The sequence below is a fragment of the Camponotus floridanus genome, unplaced genomic scaffold (genome assembly GCF_003227725.1).
Source record: "Camponotus floridanus strain SB8 unplaced genomic scaffold, Cflo_v7.5 scaffold422, whole genome shotgun sequence".
Classification (NCBI taxonomy): Eukaryota; Metazoa; Arthropoda; class Insecta; order Hymenoptera; family Formicidae; genus Camponotus; species Camponotus floridanus.
This window is the reverse complement of record NW_020229573.1, coordinates 1-18,960: the sequence shown is the minus strand read 5'-3', so window position 1 is coordinate 18,960 and position 18,960 is coordinate 1. Positions and strand designations below refer to the sequence as shown.

Genomic DNA, 18,960 nt, shown 5'->3' with positions numbered 1-18,960 from the left:
GAATAACGCACGTCTATGCGACGTACTGACGTGAATTAAACGCTTTTTTTCAAGATAGCATGCGATGATGCGAACTACTATACTAAGGAGAAATGAATGCTTTTAATCCGAATAACGCACGCTTATACGACGTACTGACGTGAATTAAACGCTTTTTTTCAAGATAGCATGCGATGATGCGAAGTACTGAACTGACCAGAAATTAATGCTTTTAATCCGAATAACGCACGCCTATGCGACATACTAACGTGAATTAAACGATTTTTTTCAAGATAGTATGCGATGATGCGAAGTACTGAACTGACCAGAAATGAATGCTTTTAATCCGAATAACGCACGTCTATGCGACGTACTGACGTGAATTAAACGCTTTTTTTCAAGATAGCATGCGATTATGCGAAGTTCTGAACTAGCCAAAAATGAATGCTTTTAGTTCGGATAACACACGCCTATACGACGTACTAACGTGAATTAAACGCTTTTTTTCAAGATAGCATGCGACGATGCGATATACTGAACTAAGTAGAAATGAATGCTTTTAATTCGGATAACGCACGCCTATGCGGCGTACTGACGTGAATTAAACGCTTTTTTTCAAGATAGCATGCGATGATGCGAAGTTCTGAACCTATTTTCAATATCCTGACTTTACCAAACCATTTATATTGACCACTGATGCATCCGGATATGCAGTAGGAGGGGTCCTTAGCCAAGGACCGATCGAAAAAGATCTCCCCGTCGCCTACTCTTCCCGTATTTTGAATCCTGCAGAGCAAAATTATTCAACAATAGAAAAAGAATGTTTAGCCATTATTTACTGTGTAACTCACTTTCGACCATATCTGTACGGAAGATTATTCACCATAGTAACCGATCATAAATCATTAGTTTGGTTGCATTCTGTTAAGGATCCTTCGTCCAGACTATGGAAGTGGAGAACGAAAATATCAGAATATCAATATGAGATACAATATAAGAAGGGAACGTTAAATAATAATGCTGATGCGCTATCTAGAAACCCACCTGCTAATCCAGCTGCTCCGTTGTTCCTTATCGACGACGCTGAGTATTCTTCTGATGAATCCATATTCTCGCATAAACCTCAAAGATCTCGAGGAAATCCCAGTGAACCTGAAAAACAAAACAAAGGAATTAGCCAACAAAAATCAAAACCCCCACAACCACCTGCTCAAAACCCCCTTCCTCCCAGAATTCGAACCCCAGAAGACCTTCAAAATCACCCTACCGAACCCTGTGTATATATTGCCAACGCCCAATCTCCATAGCCAGACCCCTTTCCACCTGTCTCATCTGTATCAGAAACCTTATACAAATTCTTCGAGACACCGCCCCCAATAACCTCTCATCCATTGAACAAGGACCCTCCTCGACAACCTCATAAATATGTTGTCTCACTCATCTTCAGACACCCCTTGTGTAGTAGTACACGAGGAATTTGACGGTTACTGTAGCGAAACGGGAAACTATTACTGTAACAGATGTCAACAGTATATTGACTTTCCACTACATCGCATCAACTACCATAGCATAACCGAAAACTTCCCCCACGTAGAGACGACTAAATGCAGCCGGTGCAATGATAACGTATCAACTATCACCGATAACCAACTGCAGAAGGTGTTTCTTGCGCTATTTACAAGGAGAAAGAGAAAGAGAATTAGCACACGGGAAACACTCTAGTGGAACCAATTAAATGGATCTACTATTGGAACTGATATCTGACGAAGATTATAGTATCTTATACCGGTTTGTACACGAAGAATTAAATGCTTATAAAAACCCTTCCACCGACCAACTTTATTGCTACTCGTGCGCCTCTTTCGAAATCGAAGAATTTTTATATCTTAACTATCATTATGTATCCATTTTCTCCCCAGCATATTACTCTTTCTTTAGATGTTACATATGTGCTCAACCTGTAGCCTTGTGCACATCATTGTGGGACTGCAGAAGGTGTACCCTGCATTACTCACAAGGAGAACATATGCAAGAATTTGTAACGAACCGAAACCGTTGACAGCTCGGTTCATAATGAGTAATGCCGACGATCCTTCTTGTAACCACCCCATTCACCAATTTTCCTCACACTTTCCAAACTTTCATAAGGCGCATTGTCGAAAGATCATATTCTATAGAAGATATGTCGGTAAAACCCGCACCCCCACCCGCATGTGTTGTCCTTGTTATAGACTTAGACAACTTAGAATCAAACCCGATTTAGTAATCTGCCACTGGGTAACTTACGGTAACCTAAGCTTTCCTACCTGTGAATACTGTAAACCCACCTTGGAAACTGTCCGTCCCATCCTGCACTGCACCGAGTGTATTTTCTCCTATCTCGAACGAGCTTTATATGAAAGAAACCATGGAGGAAATATAAACTCATTGGAAGCTTTCGCTTTTTGCAGAACGCACAGGCAGGGCTTACGGGCCTAAAAGGGACAAGGTGCAAAATGTGCCCACTATTGAAATTAAAAACACCAACACATCCTCTACTGGATGATTCGTTTTTTAATAGTCTATATGTAAAATGCGTCACTATTATGACACACGATGTATTAAATTCAGATAGCACATATATTATATGTACCAATTGTTATAACCCTGAGGTCTATAATAAAGTCCTAACTCGTTATTCACACGTGTTCCAGTACGGAACTGTACCGTCTGAAGAATGCAAACTCTGTCGAAAACCGTGTCGTGAAAGCCGCCCTCTCAATGAGTGCGCAAAGTGCCTCCGAGCCTACCATATATTCGTAGAAAAAGTAATTAGAGCAAATCGGGAGGACACTTATAAACGATCGGTGGGACTATCCGTCAATTCTGGTACCTTAGATTTAGAATATGGAATAGCAGAAAGGAGGAGTGACCCCAATGACTTAGAAACTCTGACAGAATCTTTGTCAAATTAAAATTTTAAAATGCACTCCTCATTTCACTGTCCTGCCGACATAATCTATACTCAACCATTATAAGTTATATAAATCAATACCGTAACACAACTATCCACACTTATATGCGATGTTAAGAAAACAAATATATATATATATATATACATGTATGATTAAAAATTATAAAAATACACATATTTATATACGTGTAAATATATTCAGCAAAAGAGAAAAAGGAAAATATATACAAAAAATTTTATAAAAAAAAAAGGAAAAAAAATCCATATAATTTTTCTGTTAGAATCGAAAACCCTTATATACACATACATATATATATATATTTAATTATAAACTATATCCTGTTATTATGAATATGTACTCATTTAGTTGTAAGATTACCAAATTTGTTAACCACATGCACTTATCTATAATGTATTCGACATCTATGTACGCAAAAATTAATATATCTATTTATATACTCATCAAATCGGAACTGTAATAATTTCAGACTACCATGAAGCCTCTAATCCTACTAATCCTCTTAGGCGAAACCGTCGCATTAATTGGATTTGATTGTGGTGGACGACACCTTAATATAACAGCTGTCTCTTTACTTGATGTTGGCGAATGTGACTTAAACATACGAAAACCTAATACCACAGATGTCCATATCCAATTACTCCAACTATCCGATTATAGCTACACCGAAGTCATACAGTGTAAAGTCGAAATATCCCGAAATATCTACCATTGCGGCATGCATTCGCATATTTCTGCAGTTCATAATGGGAGAGTCGACTATGTGCATGAAACTGGATACTCTCAATGCCTGAGAATGCTCCAAGATGGAACACTTTCCTTTGGCAACGGCAATCTTGTTACCGGTATAAAAGCTAACCACACGACATACCGAAGCATTACTATAGCTGGTCGTGTGCAAGTTGACGGATACTGTAAAGGAGCTCAATATGTATAACGATCCATACGGAACATGGGACGACGTCGTCGTCCAAGCAGCCGTAAAAATTTCCTTAAAATCCTCCTACGTTCCTATCCAGCTAAATACCGGAAAAATTAAATTAAAATCCGGTACAACCTGTGATCTCATCGATGGCTTTTGCCTAGATGCAGATGATGGATACACCTTCTGGAAATCTATACCAACTACCACCTGCAATTTTCATCAATACGACGTCCTGTATGAAGGACCCGCCAATAAAATTACAGAGGAAACTTCTGAAGCCCCTGTTATCTATAGTTTGGTCACCCAAGAAATCACCTTCGCTCTCATGACAACCACAGAGATGCCGCTGTGTGGTTATACTCTTTTACGAACCGAACATCCAAAATTATTTATCCTGGAAGCGAAACCGGGAAATACATTTGCCACTCGAGGAACAATACCTGTGAACAATCTCGATATATTCACTTACATGAATTCTAAATTCGTGTATATCGAGAAACATGTTAGACAACAAATGACATCCCTGTATAATAATGTCATTTTACAAAAATGTGAGTTGGAAAGGCAAGTAATAATGAACGCGCTGTCGTTCGCTACACTTCAACCTGACGAATTTGCCTATCGGCTTATGAAAGGACCAGGATACATGGCTGTGACCACTGGAGAAGCCGTACAGATAATTAAATGCATACCTGTTGAGGTAAAGGTGAGAAAGACGGGAAAATGTTATATAGAATTACCCGTGACAGTAATGAATCTTTATTTATCACACCGAAATCAAGGATTGTTACTAAAATCGGCAATGAGCGCGAATGCAGCATCGAATTACCCACCTTGTATCGCATCGAGGATACTTGGATCCAAATTACACCTGAAATCCAAATTAGGCAATTACCCCCAGACCAATTGAAGCCTATGCCCGCTCTAACGTGGAGATATCTAACTCCCGGACCCCTTGCAGTGAGCGGAATATACTCAGATGAAGATCTTGAAAAATTACGGAGTCATATTATGTTTCCTGCAGAGAAACCAGCGCTGCTTAATGCGGTAGCCAGAGGATTGACTGGACATTCTATGAATACTGAAGGAATATCAGTTTACAATTTGTTAGACGAAAATTCCTTGAATAAAATAGTGGAAAGTACTGCCTCAAGAATATGGAAAGGATTTATAAATTTCGGCTCTGCAACAGCCGGAATAGTCGGCGTATTTATGATCATCCGACTAGTGAAACTTGCAATCGACACTATCATCCACGGATACGCCCTACATACTGTCTATGGATGTAGTATTCACCTGTTCGGAGCATTATGGAGCTCACTCGCAAATTTGTTACTTCATTTGGCTCGGGACTCTGAAAAACAACGGAATAACAACTCTGGAGGAACATCATCCCCTGAGAAACCGGCCCATCAGACTATAAATATAGAAGCCACAGCACCACCAGATGTAATCACCCAGGAGCCGACCCCCGTTAAACCTCTTAGGAAGAAGTCACAACTTGAGGAAAACGCCAAACAAGTAAATATACCTATAACCTATTCTCACTTGAGAGAACATATAAATACTTTAGATAACTCCACTCAATCTCCCTAAATCAAAATCCTCTGAAAACTATCGGATTTTGATTCTTTAAGGGGGGAGGTGTTACATCCCGCAATAAAGAATTTTTCAAATCCTTATATTATACTATATCGCATATTAAAATTTCAAAAACTACATCTATATCGTAATTTTTATCTACTATTATTATATAATAACGTTTATATATATATATCTGTCCCGCGCTGACAGCATATGTGTAGTACACTCATTGAAAGTCGCTACAATATACCTGAAAATTATAAAGAAATATCAGTAAAATGTTATAATATTATCATATTATTATTACTCTCTATAAAATTTCGTTATACTAGTGGAACTAACCGTAAAACCGGAAATAGCGAATATATATATATATATATATTATAATATATATATATTATATATATAGACAAAATCTAACAAAATGAACCTAACCATTATCATTGGAAATTTATTGAACAAACTTAAATTAACTATATTAAAAATCATAAAACCATAATAATGTAAAGAATTTCAAATATAAAGTATATACATACTTACGAGTATCTCTCATTATTCGAATAATCGATCGGATTTGATAATGATTCATTTTGTTAACAAAAAAAAGGAGAAAGAAAAAAAACAATATATGAATAAAAAAAAAGGAGAAATTATATACTTACGTAGAATAGATTTAAGCTCTAGTTGAAATATCGTAAAATGTAAGATCAATTATCCTTCCGATGCGTATATACACGGTGGGCCATTTTAATCGATGCACTCGAATATCTCGAAAACAGCACTCTTCAGAAAGAAATGTTTCAAACAAAAATTGTAGGGTGTGAAGGGGGACATAAGATGGTAGCATTGGTTTGACCTTGGAAAGTCATTTGAAGGTCACATAAAAGTCACCTTCAATTTCTTAAATTGAACCCACTATTTTTCATTACATATTCTTGTAGCTTATCTCGAGAGCTTTCCAAAACACTACAGACAAATGTTTTTTCATTAAATACTTTTTGAGTTATAAGGCTTCAAATTTTGCAGTACTTCGATATAAAATGCAAAATATCTCGTAAAATATTTAGTTTTCGGTAGTCTTACCCTAATACTTTTATGCACAGGATAATGAGACAAAACTATTTGTGCAAAGAAAACGTATGATTGTTTATGATAAAAAATGTGTAATTTGCAATGCACTTTTTGTTATGAACAATCATGCGTTTTCTTTGCACAAATAGTTTTGTCTCATTATCCTGTGCATAAAAGTATTAGGGTAAGACTACCGAAAACTAAATATTTTACGAGATATTTTGCATTTTATATCGAAGTACTGCAAACTTTGAAGCCTTATAACTCAAAAAGTATTTAATGAAAAAACATTTGTCTGTAGTGTTTTGGAAAGCTCTCGAGATAAGCTACAAGAATATGTAATGAAAAATAGTGGATTCAATTTAAGAAATTGAAGGTGACTTTTATGTGACCTTCAAATGACTTTCCAAGGTCAAACCAATGCTACCATCTTATGTCCCCCTTCACACCCTACAATTTTTGTTTGAAACATTTCTTTCTGAAGAGTGCTGTTTTCGAGATATTCAAGTGCATCGATTAAAATGGCCCACCGTGTATAATCCACACCCTTCAAATATTAATATAGAATATTTTCGCGTTTAATTCACGTCCCCCTTATACGTGTAAACTCGTATATAGATCTCCAATCTCAAGAATCTGTAAAGGAAAATCTATCAATATAAGCCAAATGTAGCAATCTCATATTTTCCAGTAGAGACAAGAAACACTCTTATAAGTAAAAATTAAAACCTTCAACGATTAATATTAATAGAATTGTTTCACAAGGCCCTTTCTAAATGATTATTGATAATATAAACTTAAGGACCTAAGCATATAAAAGGAGACGCAAAGACTTGATTTACAAGCAAGAATGCTTAATACGAATAATTAATGGAATAAACTCTGCGTGAAAATTAAATAAAATCACCCTTATAACAGTGTTATTAACAACTTAAATAAAATTACCCAAATTCAAGGTCGTAAAGGTATACATATATATGTATATATGCAAGTGAACATGTATATATATATATATATATATATATATATATATATATATATTCATAAAAAGCCACTTAACAAAAATATGTACCCATTATTTTACGAATAAATAACAGAGAATAAACGTACAATACATTCAAAAAATTATAACTCTTACATATGACACTTTTAATAATAAACTCTAATACCACGACCAACAGATTTATTAAAATAACATTACATTTTTTTAAATATGCATAAATACCGCCTCTTATATATACACATATCCGAAATTTCGCGTTTAACATTCCCATTACTATTTAGAAAAACTATAAGATTTAAATATTACTCAAAATATACATATACCATACATATATTTGATTATAATTAACTCTACTAACGTATATATATATATACATATATAATGAAATAAAATAACTATATTCTACTAACCTAACTATTAAATAAGACATATACATAAATACACAAAACGGAACAACAAAATGTATCTGATAATCATCAATAAAATTTATAAATATAATAATTTAAAACTCAAGAGAATAAATTAAATAAATTAAAATCTATATCTGCCTCTGTTGAGACTATCGGATAAATAAAAGTCCCCTAACTATTCTTTATGACATACAGAATTTATTAAATAAATACAGTATGTATTAATCAGGAATTAATAAGAACCTTTTATGAAATAAAATCAATTTATAAAACATTTTGTTGAACCAAAGAAATAAACAAAAATATAATAATAAGAACGTTTATATATATATCGCTGGAATCTCGTAGCACAAATTATTGGTTTGAAACATCTTCTTTTTCTTCCTCCACGTAGACCCTCTCTTATATGTAGATCCTCACCATTAGAAATCTGAAAAAGAACAATTGAAATTAATAAAAGGTCTATATAAAATTTCCTATAAAATAATCAAAGAAAATAATGACCCTCCAAGACAATATAATTAAGATATAAAAATCCTCAATTTAACGTTATACATTAATATTAAATTAATATTAAATTAATTAATATTATTGTGGCGTCCCTGACGCTCGCCACATCGAGCGCGATCTCGGGAAGCGCTGACCAGCGTAATGAAGTTGGCGCAATCTCAATAAATAATTAATCTCAATCTTAATTTATGCCGCTGAAGGGCGCGACAGATAAGATAATTTTCTCGCTATTGAAAAACATTGGGAAGTATATAAAGGAAGATGCGGTCAACGACTTTCCAACCAACTTGTAACCTCGCTGAAATAGCTTCTAGCTACTTAGTGAGTTATCCTTTTGTCCTTTTTGAAAACCCTTGTGGTATACCTTATCACCGAGACCATCCAGATCTTCGAGATCCTCGAGATCTTCCAGATCCCCGAGACCTTCCAGATCCTCGGAACCTTCAAGATCATCGAGACTTTCCAGATCCTCGGAATCCTCGAGATCATCGAGACCTTCCAGATCCTCGGAATCTTCGAGTTCACCGAGACCTTTCGGATTCTCGGCATCCTCGAGAACACAGAGATCTTCCTGATCCCCTGAATCCTCGAGATCTGCCGGAACAAAGAGACCTTCCAGATCTTCGGGATCTTCAAGATCTTCCAGATCCCCGAGACCTTCCAGATCATCGGGATCCTCGAGACCTTCCAGATGCCAACTGATCCTCGAAAGATTATCCAATTCCTTCCTTGGAGACTCATCCCGATAGATATAACAGCAAGGACATTTTCTCCGATCCCTGCAACGCCTTGTTCCTCTCCTCCGAGAACACCTCGTTCATCCAATAAACGTTCCAGGGGAACTCAGACTGAACCATATAATAGTAGAGGAGAAAGACTAAGGAATTTGCGATTTACTAAGTCTTCGCCAAGAATAGCTTGGCGCCCCAAAATTGTAAAAGAAATTAAATAAAAATTTGTTAAAAATACCACAAATTGGTGACCCCGATATGGACGGAGATAACCAACATATTGGCCGCCTTGCAATAAAGGCACCTCCTTTCTGGCCAGAGGAACCAGAACTCTGGTTCGCTCAACTTGAAGGGCAATTTGCACTTGGAGGAATAACGCAAGACGCAACAAAGTATTTATACGTAATAGCACACATTGAGACCAAGTACGCTCGGGAAGTGAGAGACATAATCACGCAACTCCCGGAAGCCGGAAAGTATAAAGCAATAAAAAAAGCACTAATACAACGACTAACGATTACTCACGAACAACGGACCCGCCAGTTACTAGAACACGAAGAACTTGGCGATAGAAAACCGTCGCAGTTCTTACGGCATTTACGAACACTCGCCGGATCAAATGTGCCAGAACAACTCCTCCGCACTTTATGGATAGGACGACTGCCCTCACAAATGCAAGTCATACTCACGACAAGGACTGAAGACAGACTGGAAGAAGTTGCTGAACAAGCCGACCGAATAGCTGAAGTAACTAGCCGATCTGTAGCAGCCACTACAAACAGCACCACTGAGAAACAAACTTTGGAGGACCAAATAAAAAAACTAACGGAACAAATTGCAAAATTAAATAACAGGCAATTTTATCGATCAAAAAGTCGATCCAAAAATTGGTCGCCTAGAAGGCGATCACAAAGTAGATCTCAGAGTCGAACAAATCAAGAGAACGAAGAAATTTGCTACTACCATCGGCGTTTCGGAAGCAAAGCAAATAAATGCCAACAACCTTGCAAATTCAAAAAGGAAAACGAAGAGGAGAGTCATTAATGGCGGCAAATGACTCGAATCCTCATACTTGCCGCCTCATAATCACAGATATCAAAACCAAAGTCCCATACCTAATAGACACGGGATCAGATGTCAGCGTCTATCCTCGCAAATTAGTCCAAGGTCCGCTTTGGTCAAGCGCATATCAACTTTACGCAGCTAATGGAACGATTATACACACCTTTGGACAAATAACGCTGGAACCAAATTTTGGACTAAGGAGAACATTCCTTTGGCGGTTTATCATAGCAGATGTCACACAACCACTCATCGGCGCTGATTTTCTATCTTTTTACCACCTGCTTCCAGACTTACAAAAAGGACGACTAATCGACGGGAAAACAGGACTTTTTACACAAAAACTTAAGCCCGTTGGTGAGAAGGGGAACATCTGCTCCATCAAAATTTTACCAAAACGGATAAAATACCGTAACCTTCTCGCGGAATTTCCCGACATAACTAAATTAGGCGGAGTCAGAAAAGAAACCCGACACTCAACAGTCCACTACATCAAAACCACGGCAGGTCCACCAGAAGGATGCCGCCCACGCCGTTTAGCTCCCGACAAATTAAAAGCAGCCAAAGCTGAGTTCGATCTTTTACTGAACGAAGGGATAATTCAACCTTCAAAAAGCCCCTGGGCCTCTCCTCTCCATATGGCACCCAAAAAAGAAAATTCTTGGCGACCTTGCGGAGATTATAGAAAATTAAACGCAAGAACCGTACCAGACAGATATCCAATACCTCACATAGAAGATTTCACGCAGACGTTAGAAGGCAAAAGAGTATTTTCAACCTTAGACTTGGTTAGAGCATACAATCAAATACCTGTACATGAAGAAGATATTCCCAAAACGGCAATTGCAACTCCTTTCGGCCTTTTTGAATACAAATGTATGCCTTTTGGATTACGCAACGCAGCTCAAACATTCCAGCGTTTCATTAACGAAGTCTTGCATGGACTAGATTTTTGCTATACATATATTGACGATATCCTCGTGGCATCTAAATCAGAAGAAGAACATGAAACACATCTACGGGAAGTATTCCAGCGTTTAGACAAATACGGCCTAATTATAAATCAAACAAAATGCATTTTCGGGGAAAACCAAGTAAAGTTCTTAGGATATTTGGTTACAGCAGAAGGAACCAAACCTCTGCCTGAAAAAGTGAAGGTAATAGAAAATTTCCCAAAACCCAAGACAGTTAAAGAAATGCGTCAATTCCTAGGAATGTTAAACTTCTACAGAAGATTCATTCCTGGGGCAGCTGAGGACCAAGCCAAGTTAAATGAAACACTATCTGGCACTTTTAAAAAAAAGAAAGCACCCATTATATGGACTCAAGATTTAGAACAAGCTTTCGAAACAAGCTTCGAAAAAACAAAAAAAAGTTTATCCCGAGCTACACTCTTAGCTCATCCGGACCCTCAGGCTGAGTTAGCTCTAACTACTGATGCCTCCGATAACGCTATGGGAGCAGTAATACAACAAAAAATCGGAAAAGATTGGCAACCTCTGGCTTTCATGAGTAAAAAATTTAGTCCAGCACAACGAAAATACAGTCCTTACGACAGGGAGCTGTTAGCGATTTATTTAGCAGTTAAACACTACCGGCATCTCCTAGAAGGACGAAATTTTACAATTTATACTGACCACAAACCTCTCATTTACGCTTTTAACAAAGATCCGCTCCGTAGTTCTCCACGTCAAGCACGCCATTTGGAATTTATTGGGCAGTTTTCCACGAATATTCAACACATTTCCGGGAAAGAAAACATAACAGCAGACATCCTATCAAGAGTGGAAAGCATTCATAACGCGATAAACTTCGAAGAGCTAGCTAAATCACAAGAGGACGATGTAGAACTCCTGGAACTTCTGCATGGGAGTGGAACTCTAAAATTAAAAAAAGTATCAATCCCAGGAACAGAGATCACACTATTTTGTGATGAAGAATCAAAATTCTCACGACCATTTGTAACTAAACCATTCCGAAGGAAAGTTTTCCAATCGTTGCATGGTCTTTCACACCCTGGGATCAAAGCAACTGCAAAACTAATAATGCAACGTTTCGTTTGGCCAGGAGTTCAACGCGATTGCCGCAAATGGGCGCAAGCCTGTCTTCAATGCCAAAAAGCAAAGATTACCAGGCATAACAAAGCACCAATCGGAAATTTCCAAGTTCCTTCAAGACGTTTCGAACACATTCACGTCGATATCATCGGACCTATGCCATCCTCCAAAGGACATCGATACTGCCTTACAATAATAGACAGATTTACAAGATGGCCTGAAGCGATACCACTTCCAGACATTTCAGCAAACACTATAGCAACAGTCATTTTTGCAAACTGGATGGCAAGATTTGGCATACCGTTACGCATAACTACTGACCAAGGCCGACAGTTTGAAGCAGAATTATTCAAACGTTTGATGCAAATAACCGGCTCCGCGCATCTTAGGACCACAGCATACCACCCAGCAGCAAACGGTTTAGTAGAACGTTTCCATAGACAACTAAAAACAGCTATTAAATGTCATCAAACAGAAAATTGGGTTGAAATTTTGCCTGTAATATTAATGGGAATTAGAGCAGCATGGAAAGAGGATCTGCAAGCAACAACAGCAGAAATGGTTTATGGAGAGCCAATCAAATTGCCAGGCCAATTCTTACAAAAAAATACTCCTGAAGTTCTTGAAGAGAACCAAGGGGAAATTTTGGAAGAACTTAGAAAAAACATACAAAAATTAAAACCTCAAGAAATCAAAAGACACGGAGGAACACCTACCTTTATTTTCAAAGATATGAGAACAACAACACATGTTTTTGTGCGAAACGAGACACTTGGGGGAGGCCTTCGATCTCCGTATGAAGGGCCTTATAAAGTACTAAAAAGAAACGAAAAAGTTATCACGATCAACAAAAACGGCAAGAATATCAATGTGTCCATAGATAGAGTTAAACCAGCTTACATCCTTGAAGAAGATGATATCTTAACAAATCAACAGAAAATAACGGATAAACCGCAACCGGAAGAACTTCGGACGCGCAGCGGTCGGACTTCCAAACCACCGGTCCGTTTTCAAATCCCTAACTAATATACAGCGGAGGTGGTCGTGTGGCGTCCCTGACGCTCGCCACATCGAGCGCGATCTCGGGAAGCGCTGACCAGCGTAATGAAGTTGGCGCAATCTCAATAAATAATTAATCTCAATCTTAATTTATGCCGCTGAAGGGCGCGACAGATAAGACAATTTTCTCGCTATTGAAAAACATTGGGAAGTATATAAAGGAAGATGCGGTCAACGACTTTCCAACCAACTTGTAACCCCGCTGAAATAGCTTCTAGCTACTCAGTGAGTTATCCTTTTGTCCTTTTTGAAAACCCTTGTGGTATACCTTATCACCGAGACCATCCAGATCTTCGGGATCCTCGAGATCTTCCAGATCCCCGAGACCTTCCAGATCCTCGGAATCCTCGAGATCACCGAGACCTTCCAGATCCTCGGAATCCTCGAGAACTCCCAGATCACCGAGACCTTCCAGACCCTCGGAATCCTCGAGATCACCGAGACCTTCCATATCCTCGGAATCCTCGAGATCACCGAGACCTTCCAGATCCTCGGAATCCTCGAGATCATCGAGACCTTCCAGATCCTCGGAACCTTCAAGATCACCGAGACCTTCCAGATCCTCGGAATCCTCGAGATCATCGAGACCTTCCAGATCCTCGGAATCTTCGAGTTCACCGAGACCTTCCGGATTCTCGGCATCCTCGAGAACACAGAGATCTTCCTGATCCCCTGAATCCTCGAGATCTGCCGGAACAAAGAGACCTTCCAGATCTTCGGGATTTTCAAGATCTTCCAGATCCCCGAGACCTTCCAGATCATCGGGATCCTCGAGACCTTCCAGATGCCAACTGATCCTCGAAAGATTATCCAATTCCTTCCTTGGAGACTCATCCCGATAGATATAACAGCAAGGACATTTTCTCCGATCCCTGCAACGCCTTGTTCCTCTCCTCCGAGAACACCTCGTTCATCCAATAAACGTTCCAGGGGAACTCAGACTGAACCATATAATAGTAGAGGAGAAAGACTAAGGAATTTGCGATTTACTAAGTCTTCGCCAAGAATAGCTTGGCGCCCCAAAATTGTAAAAGAAATTAAATAAAAATTTGTTAAAAATACCACAATTATATTATAAATTAATATTAAATTATTTCATGACAAATGTCCAACCAATAACCAAGGACATAAATTTTAATAATATATAAATCGGACACATACATATATTCCATAACCCAATTGGGTTATGGAATATATGTATGTGTCCGATTTACTTGTAATTACAAGTAAATACGCGAAAAGCAAATTACTAACAATAATAATTAATCGCCATATTATAGAGAATTAAATTCATATAATTAATATATATAAAAGATCCCTTATAATATCAATAAAAATTAACGCATAAAAATTAACAAAAGAAACAATAAGTTAACATTTATAAATATGTAAAGTAATAAAACAAAGGGAAACATTTACGCTTACTTACATAATTTCTTTATGATTATCAAAATATAAATATGAAATGATTTATAAGCCTTCCTTTCCCCAATGAGTATATATATATATATATATATACTCTCTAACAACGTGTAGAAAAAAAAATAAAAATATAATTAATGCACATACATGTACATATATTAAATGCGACGATTTTTGTCCTACATGGATATCGCGAATAAATTAAGACAAAAATAATACTTCTTTGAGAAATCAATGCCTTGAACAATGAGAATTTAATAAAAGATATTTTTAACAACAGTATTCCTAGATGAATTGTAATAAATTATATAAAATCGTTTTGATATATGAACAATCGAAATCTTAATGCATTAACCAAAATTCAAAATTATTAATGATAATTCAATATCTCATAAGGCAAAAGTACAAAAACTTATAAAATCTTATTGTATGCCGTTTATAAAATTAATATCTTAAGACATATGAATCAATATTAAATTTTTGATACATATACGTATATACATTCTTGTCAGTTAATAATACAATTTTAAACCTTGTATTCCTTAATTATCTCTAAAAAATAATACTAACAATCAAGATCTATATAAAATCCCGCGATGTGAGCGATTTTGAATGATCATCCACCTCGGTATCAACCAATCCAAATATCGTTCAAAATCAAAACCGCGGTAATCCTACATCTGAAAGAGAAAATTAGTTAGTTAACGAATCTCAAAATTTTAACGAAATATCATTAATAAAACATAATTAGAAAAATCAAATATTAATGATAAAATTTAATAATCAATTTTTAGCAACAAATTCGATAACTTAGTTAATAATCACTCGACAGAATTGATCAAACAATTAATATGCACAGGACATGATAGGCAAAGCATATTATATAATTACAAAAGCAATACAATCACCTTTAAATAATTAAACATATGACAATTAAATATTTTAACGTTGTTAGTAATATAATAATATAATATTAATAAGTACATCTTATAACAGTACTATTAAAAATGCTCATATAATAAAAAATCCTTATAATACCAATGTCTTAACAAAATGTATATATATGTATATACATATATATGAAAATATGCAGTGAAATAACCCCTATGATTTTTGACGTAAGAATGTTCATCCATCGATCCTCTTCCCCGTATATAGATATATGTACGCTCCCATCCGGTAACCTGTAAAAGAAATAAAACAATTAACACAAAATAAAACCAATACTTAACGCAGACTTTGTTAGAATAATTCATTAAACAAACAAAAGTTAACGATAAAAATCTAGTAACCTTCTAGTAACTTTTCCAGTGACTATTCTAGCGACAAAATTTTGAAAGCGAATTCATGAATAAAAATTTAAGATATTTGTAACTTCGATATCTTTTACAATAGAGATATACTAAGGGCATAATCATGATACCATTACCAAGTAGATCAACGCATTAAACGATTAATTCATCAAAATAAGTACACTAATATGTTCCCGTATAGAGTTCTAAAATAACAATTTCTACTCATCAGAAGTATAAATGTGATGCTAACAATCAAACTAATCAAACGAAAGTGTTGTAACTTCGATATCTTTTGCAATAGAATTATAAAAAAGATATAATTGTGATACCATTACCAAGTAGATCAACGCACCATACAACTAATCCATCAAAAAATAACGTCTAAATTTAGGTGAAAATGCTCTCGTACACATCTCTGGAATAATAATTCCAATCTATTGGACATATAGATGTAACCCCTCACGATGATAATATTTTATAATATTTATTCTTCACTGACCGTCGATATACTGCTCTCAGTGCAACCTGGAAATCACAAAACTAAATAAATAATAGCTGCACATTAAACAATATGCACATAAAATTTAATGCATGATACTAATAATCAAAATACAAAATAAAAATGGTATGAATGTCAAAAGAATCCTCCTTCTAAATAATATTATTAAAATCAAAATTATTAATATTCTACTGAATATCGTCAAAAGGACAACATAACAGATACAAAAATAATAAATATTAAAATATTTTACAATAATACAATTTATGTCCCATTGAATAATTATAAAAGAGATATAATAATTCCCGATAAATAATAAATATTTAATGAATATCCTATAAAACCTGTAAAGACAAAGTTATAAATAAAAACGTAAGATAATAACCAGAATTTAACAACTAATAAAAAAAATAAATCTTATAGTGCTAATAATTCACAATAATTAAAAATCGAAACGACTTAGATACAAATAGTAATAATAAAAATGAATTTGCATAAATTTTAATAAAACTTACCCTTGATCATCGACATTTCAATATTGACCATTCAGCATTGCTTGCCCTTCTTGTTAAATTCGTCTGACACCTAAAAACAAATAAAAATGAATATATGGTCTTAGACCATAATTTTAATAAAAATGCTAATGATTAAAAATTTCAGGAACAAAATTTTGATAATAAAAATCTAGCGTCAGATTCTACAAAATAATCCGAATAATTATACATATATATATGTATATATATATATATATATATATATATGTGTATCCACTCCTATATAACCAATAATAAATGAATAATGAGACTTTAACAAATAAAATATTCACTTATAATAAGCTAATAACGAAATTTAACCAAATACTAGCGGCCCATGACACAAATAATAATTTAAATTGATCTTACCTGAAAATCGAATAAGAATACCTTATATGACGAAGTCACGTGACCCCCTCCTGAATACCTGAAAAATTAATATAAAATAATACTTGGTCATAAGAATAATAATTTTTAGCAGGAAGCTGCCAATATTTTATAAAATTACAAAACATTAAGTATAACGTAATGGATAACATCTATATGCTTAAGGCATATACACATGAGCCAATGAAAAGGAAGAAAAACTAACTAGCATAAATGGACCAAAATAACAGAAAAATTTAGACTAAAATAATTTAAAAATCAGAATAAGACCAATGGATACCATCAAAAATCAACTACGATCATACTCTCTTATACATGAATGCATGTACCAAGTCTTATAAAATATTAACATTTCATATTAAAAAAAATATCACTTATAACAATTCCCCTTTTTCAAGTACTTTAATGACAAAAATTCATAATATCAAACCCTGTAAGTATATTTATGTCAAAACATTACTTACTAGTAAGTCTTCATATGACTAAATTATATGGACACCCTATATTCGTGTTCCTATTCAACGGGTGCCCCCCTGGCACAAGGACCACCTAAATTAATAAAATAATAATATTAAAGATGGACACTTATAGCTACCATGAATATAAAATGTATATATACAATTGCAAAATGCATGCACATTTGCATATGAGCACTCTTATACGTATATCTATATATATATATATATATATATATATATATATATATATATATATAGATATACGTATAATATTAATAGAAAATACTTTGTCAGTGCTTAATTATAAAAGAGAAGTCGATGTATTAATTTGGTTTGCACTCATGCGAGCGCAAATTTAGATCTTCCCTCTGCCTTTAGGTCGGGTGAGGATGTTGAAAAATTCCAATGGAGATAACGCGTCGTGCTGGACTTGGCCTTGCACGTTTGTTCGACTAGTAGAGTTACACGCACAATACTCTTCGTATAATATTATCCGTAAGTACACATATTATTTCTCTATTTTTCTCGTGTTTTCACGTTTTATTTTCTTTGACTTAATGATATATGTATATTATACATAGTAAGAGGCTGCTAATATTATATTCGTTGTTATACTTCTTTATTTTTATTTAATAAAATTTTTGAATTTTGATTCCATGTTTTGAGTGTCATTTTACACATTATGCACCTGGGCTCTATTCATTTCTTGGAAGATTTTGGTCGCATTATTAAATTTGCATATGTTCATATGCACGTATATATATATATATATATATATATATATATATATATATATATATATATGTTTGTCATTTGTACTTTAGCGGTACCATTTTATAAGTGAAATGTATATTAACGGGACCTTTGGCGTTTAGGAGGACTGTCCCGCTAATTTTTTTTATGTTGCGTATATTATTGGGACTGTCTCGATAAAACCCTTTTGAGTGCAATGTATTTTATCAGTACCGTTTTGAATTTTATGTCCTTCTAATACATGATAAAA

The 18,960-nt window shown here is 35.2% G+C and overlaps 1 protein-coding gene across 1 annotated transcript; it reads left to right on the top strand.

The window, feature by feature from the left end:
* The first annotated feature begins 9,443 nt into the window (after positions 1 to 9,443).
* Positions 9,444 to 10,229, top strand: LOC112639004. The gene has a single exon (XM_025411725.1). It carries the CDS (start codon positions 9,444 to 9,446, stop codon positions 10,227 to 10,229), a length of 786 nt encoding a protein of 261 aa, XP_025267510.1.
* The last annotated feature ends 8,731 nt before the right edge of the window (positions 10,230 to 18,960 follow it).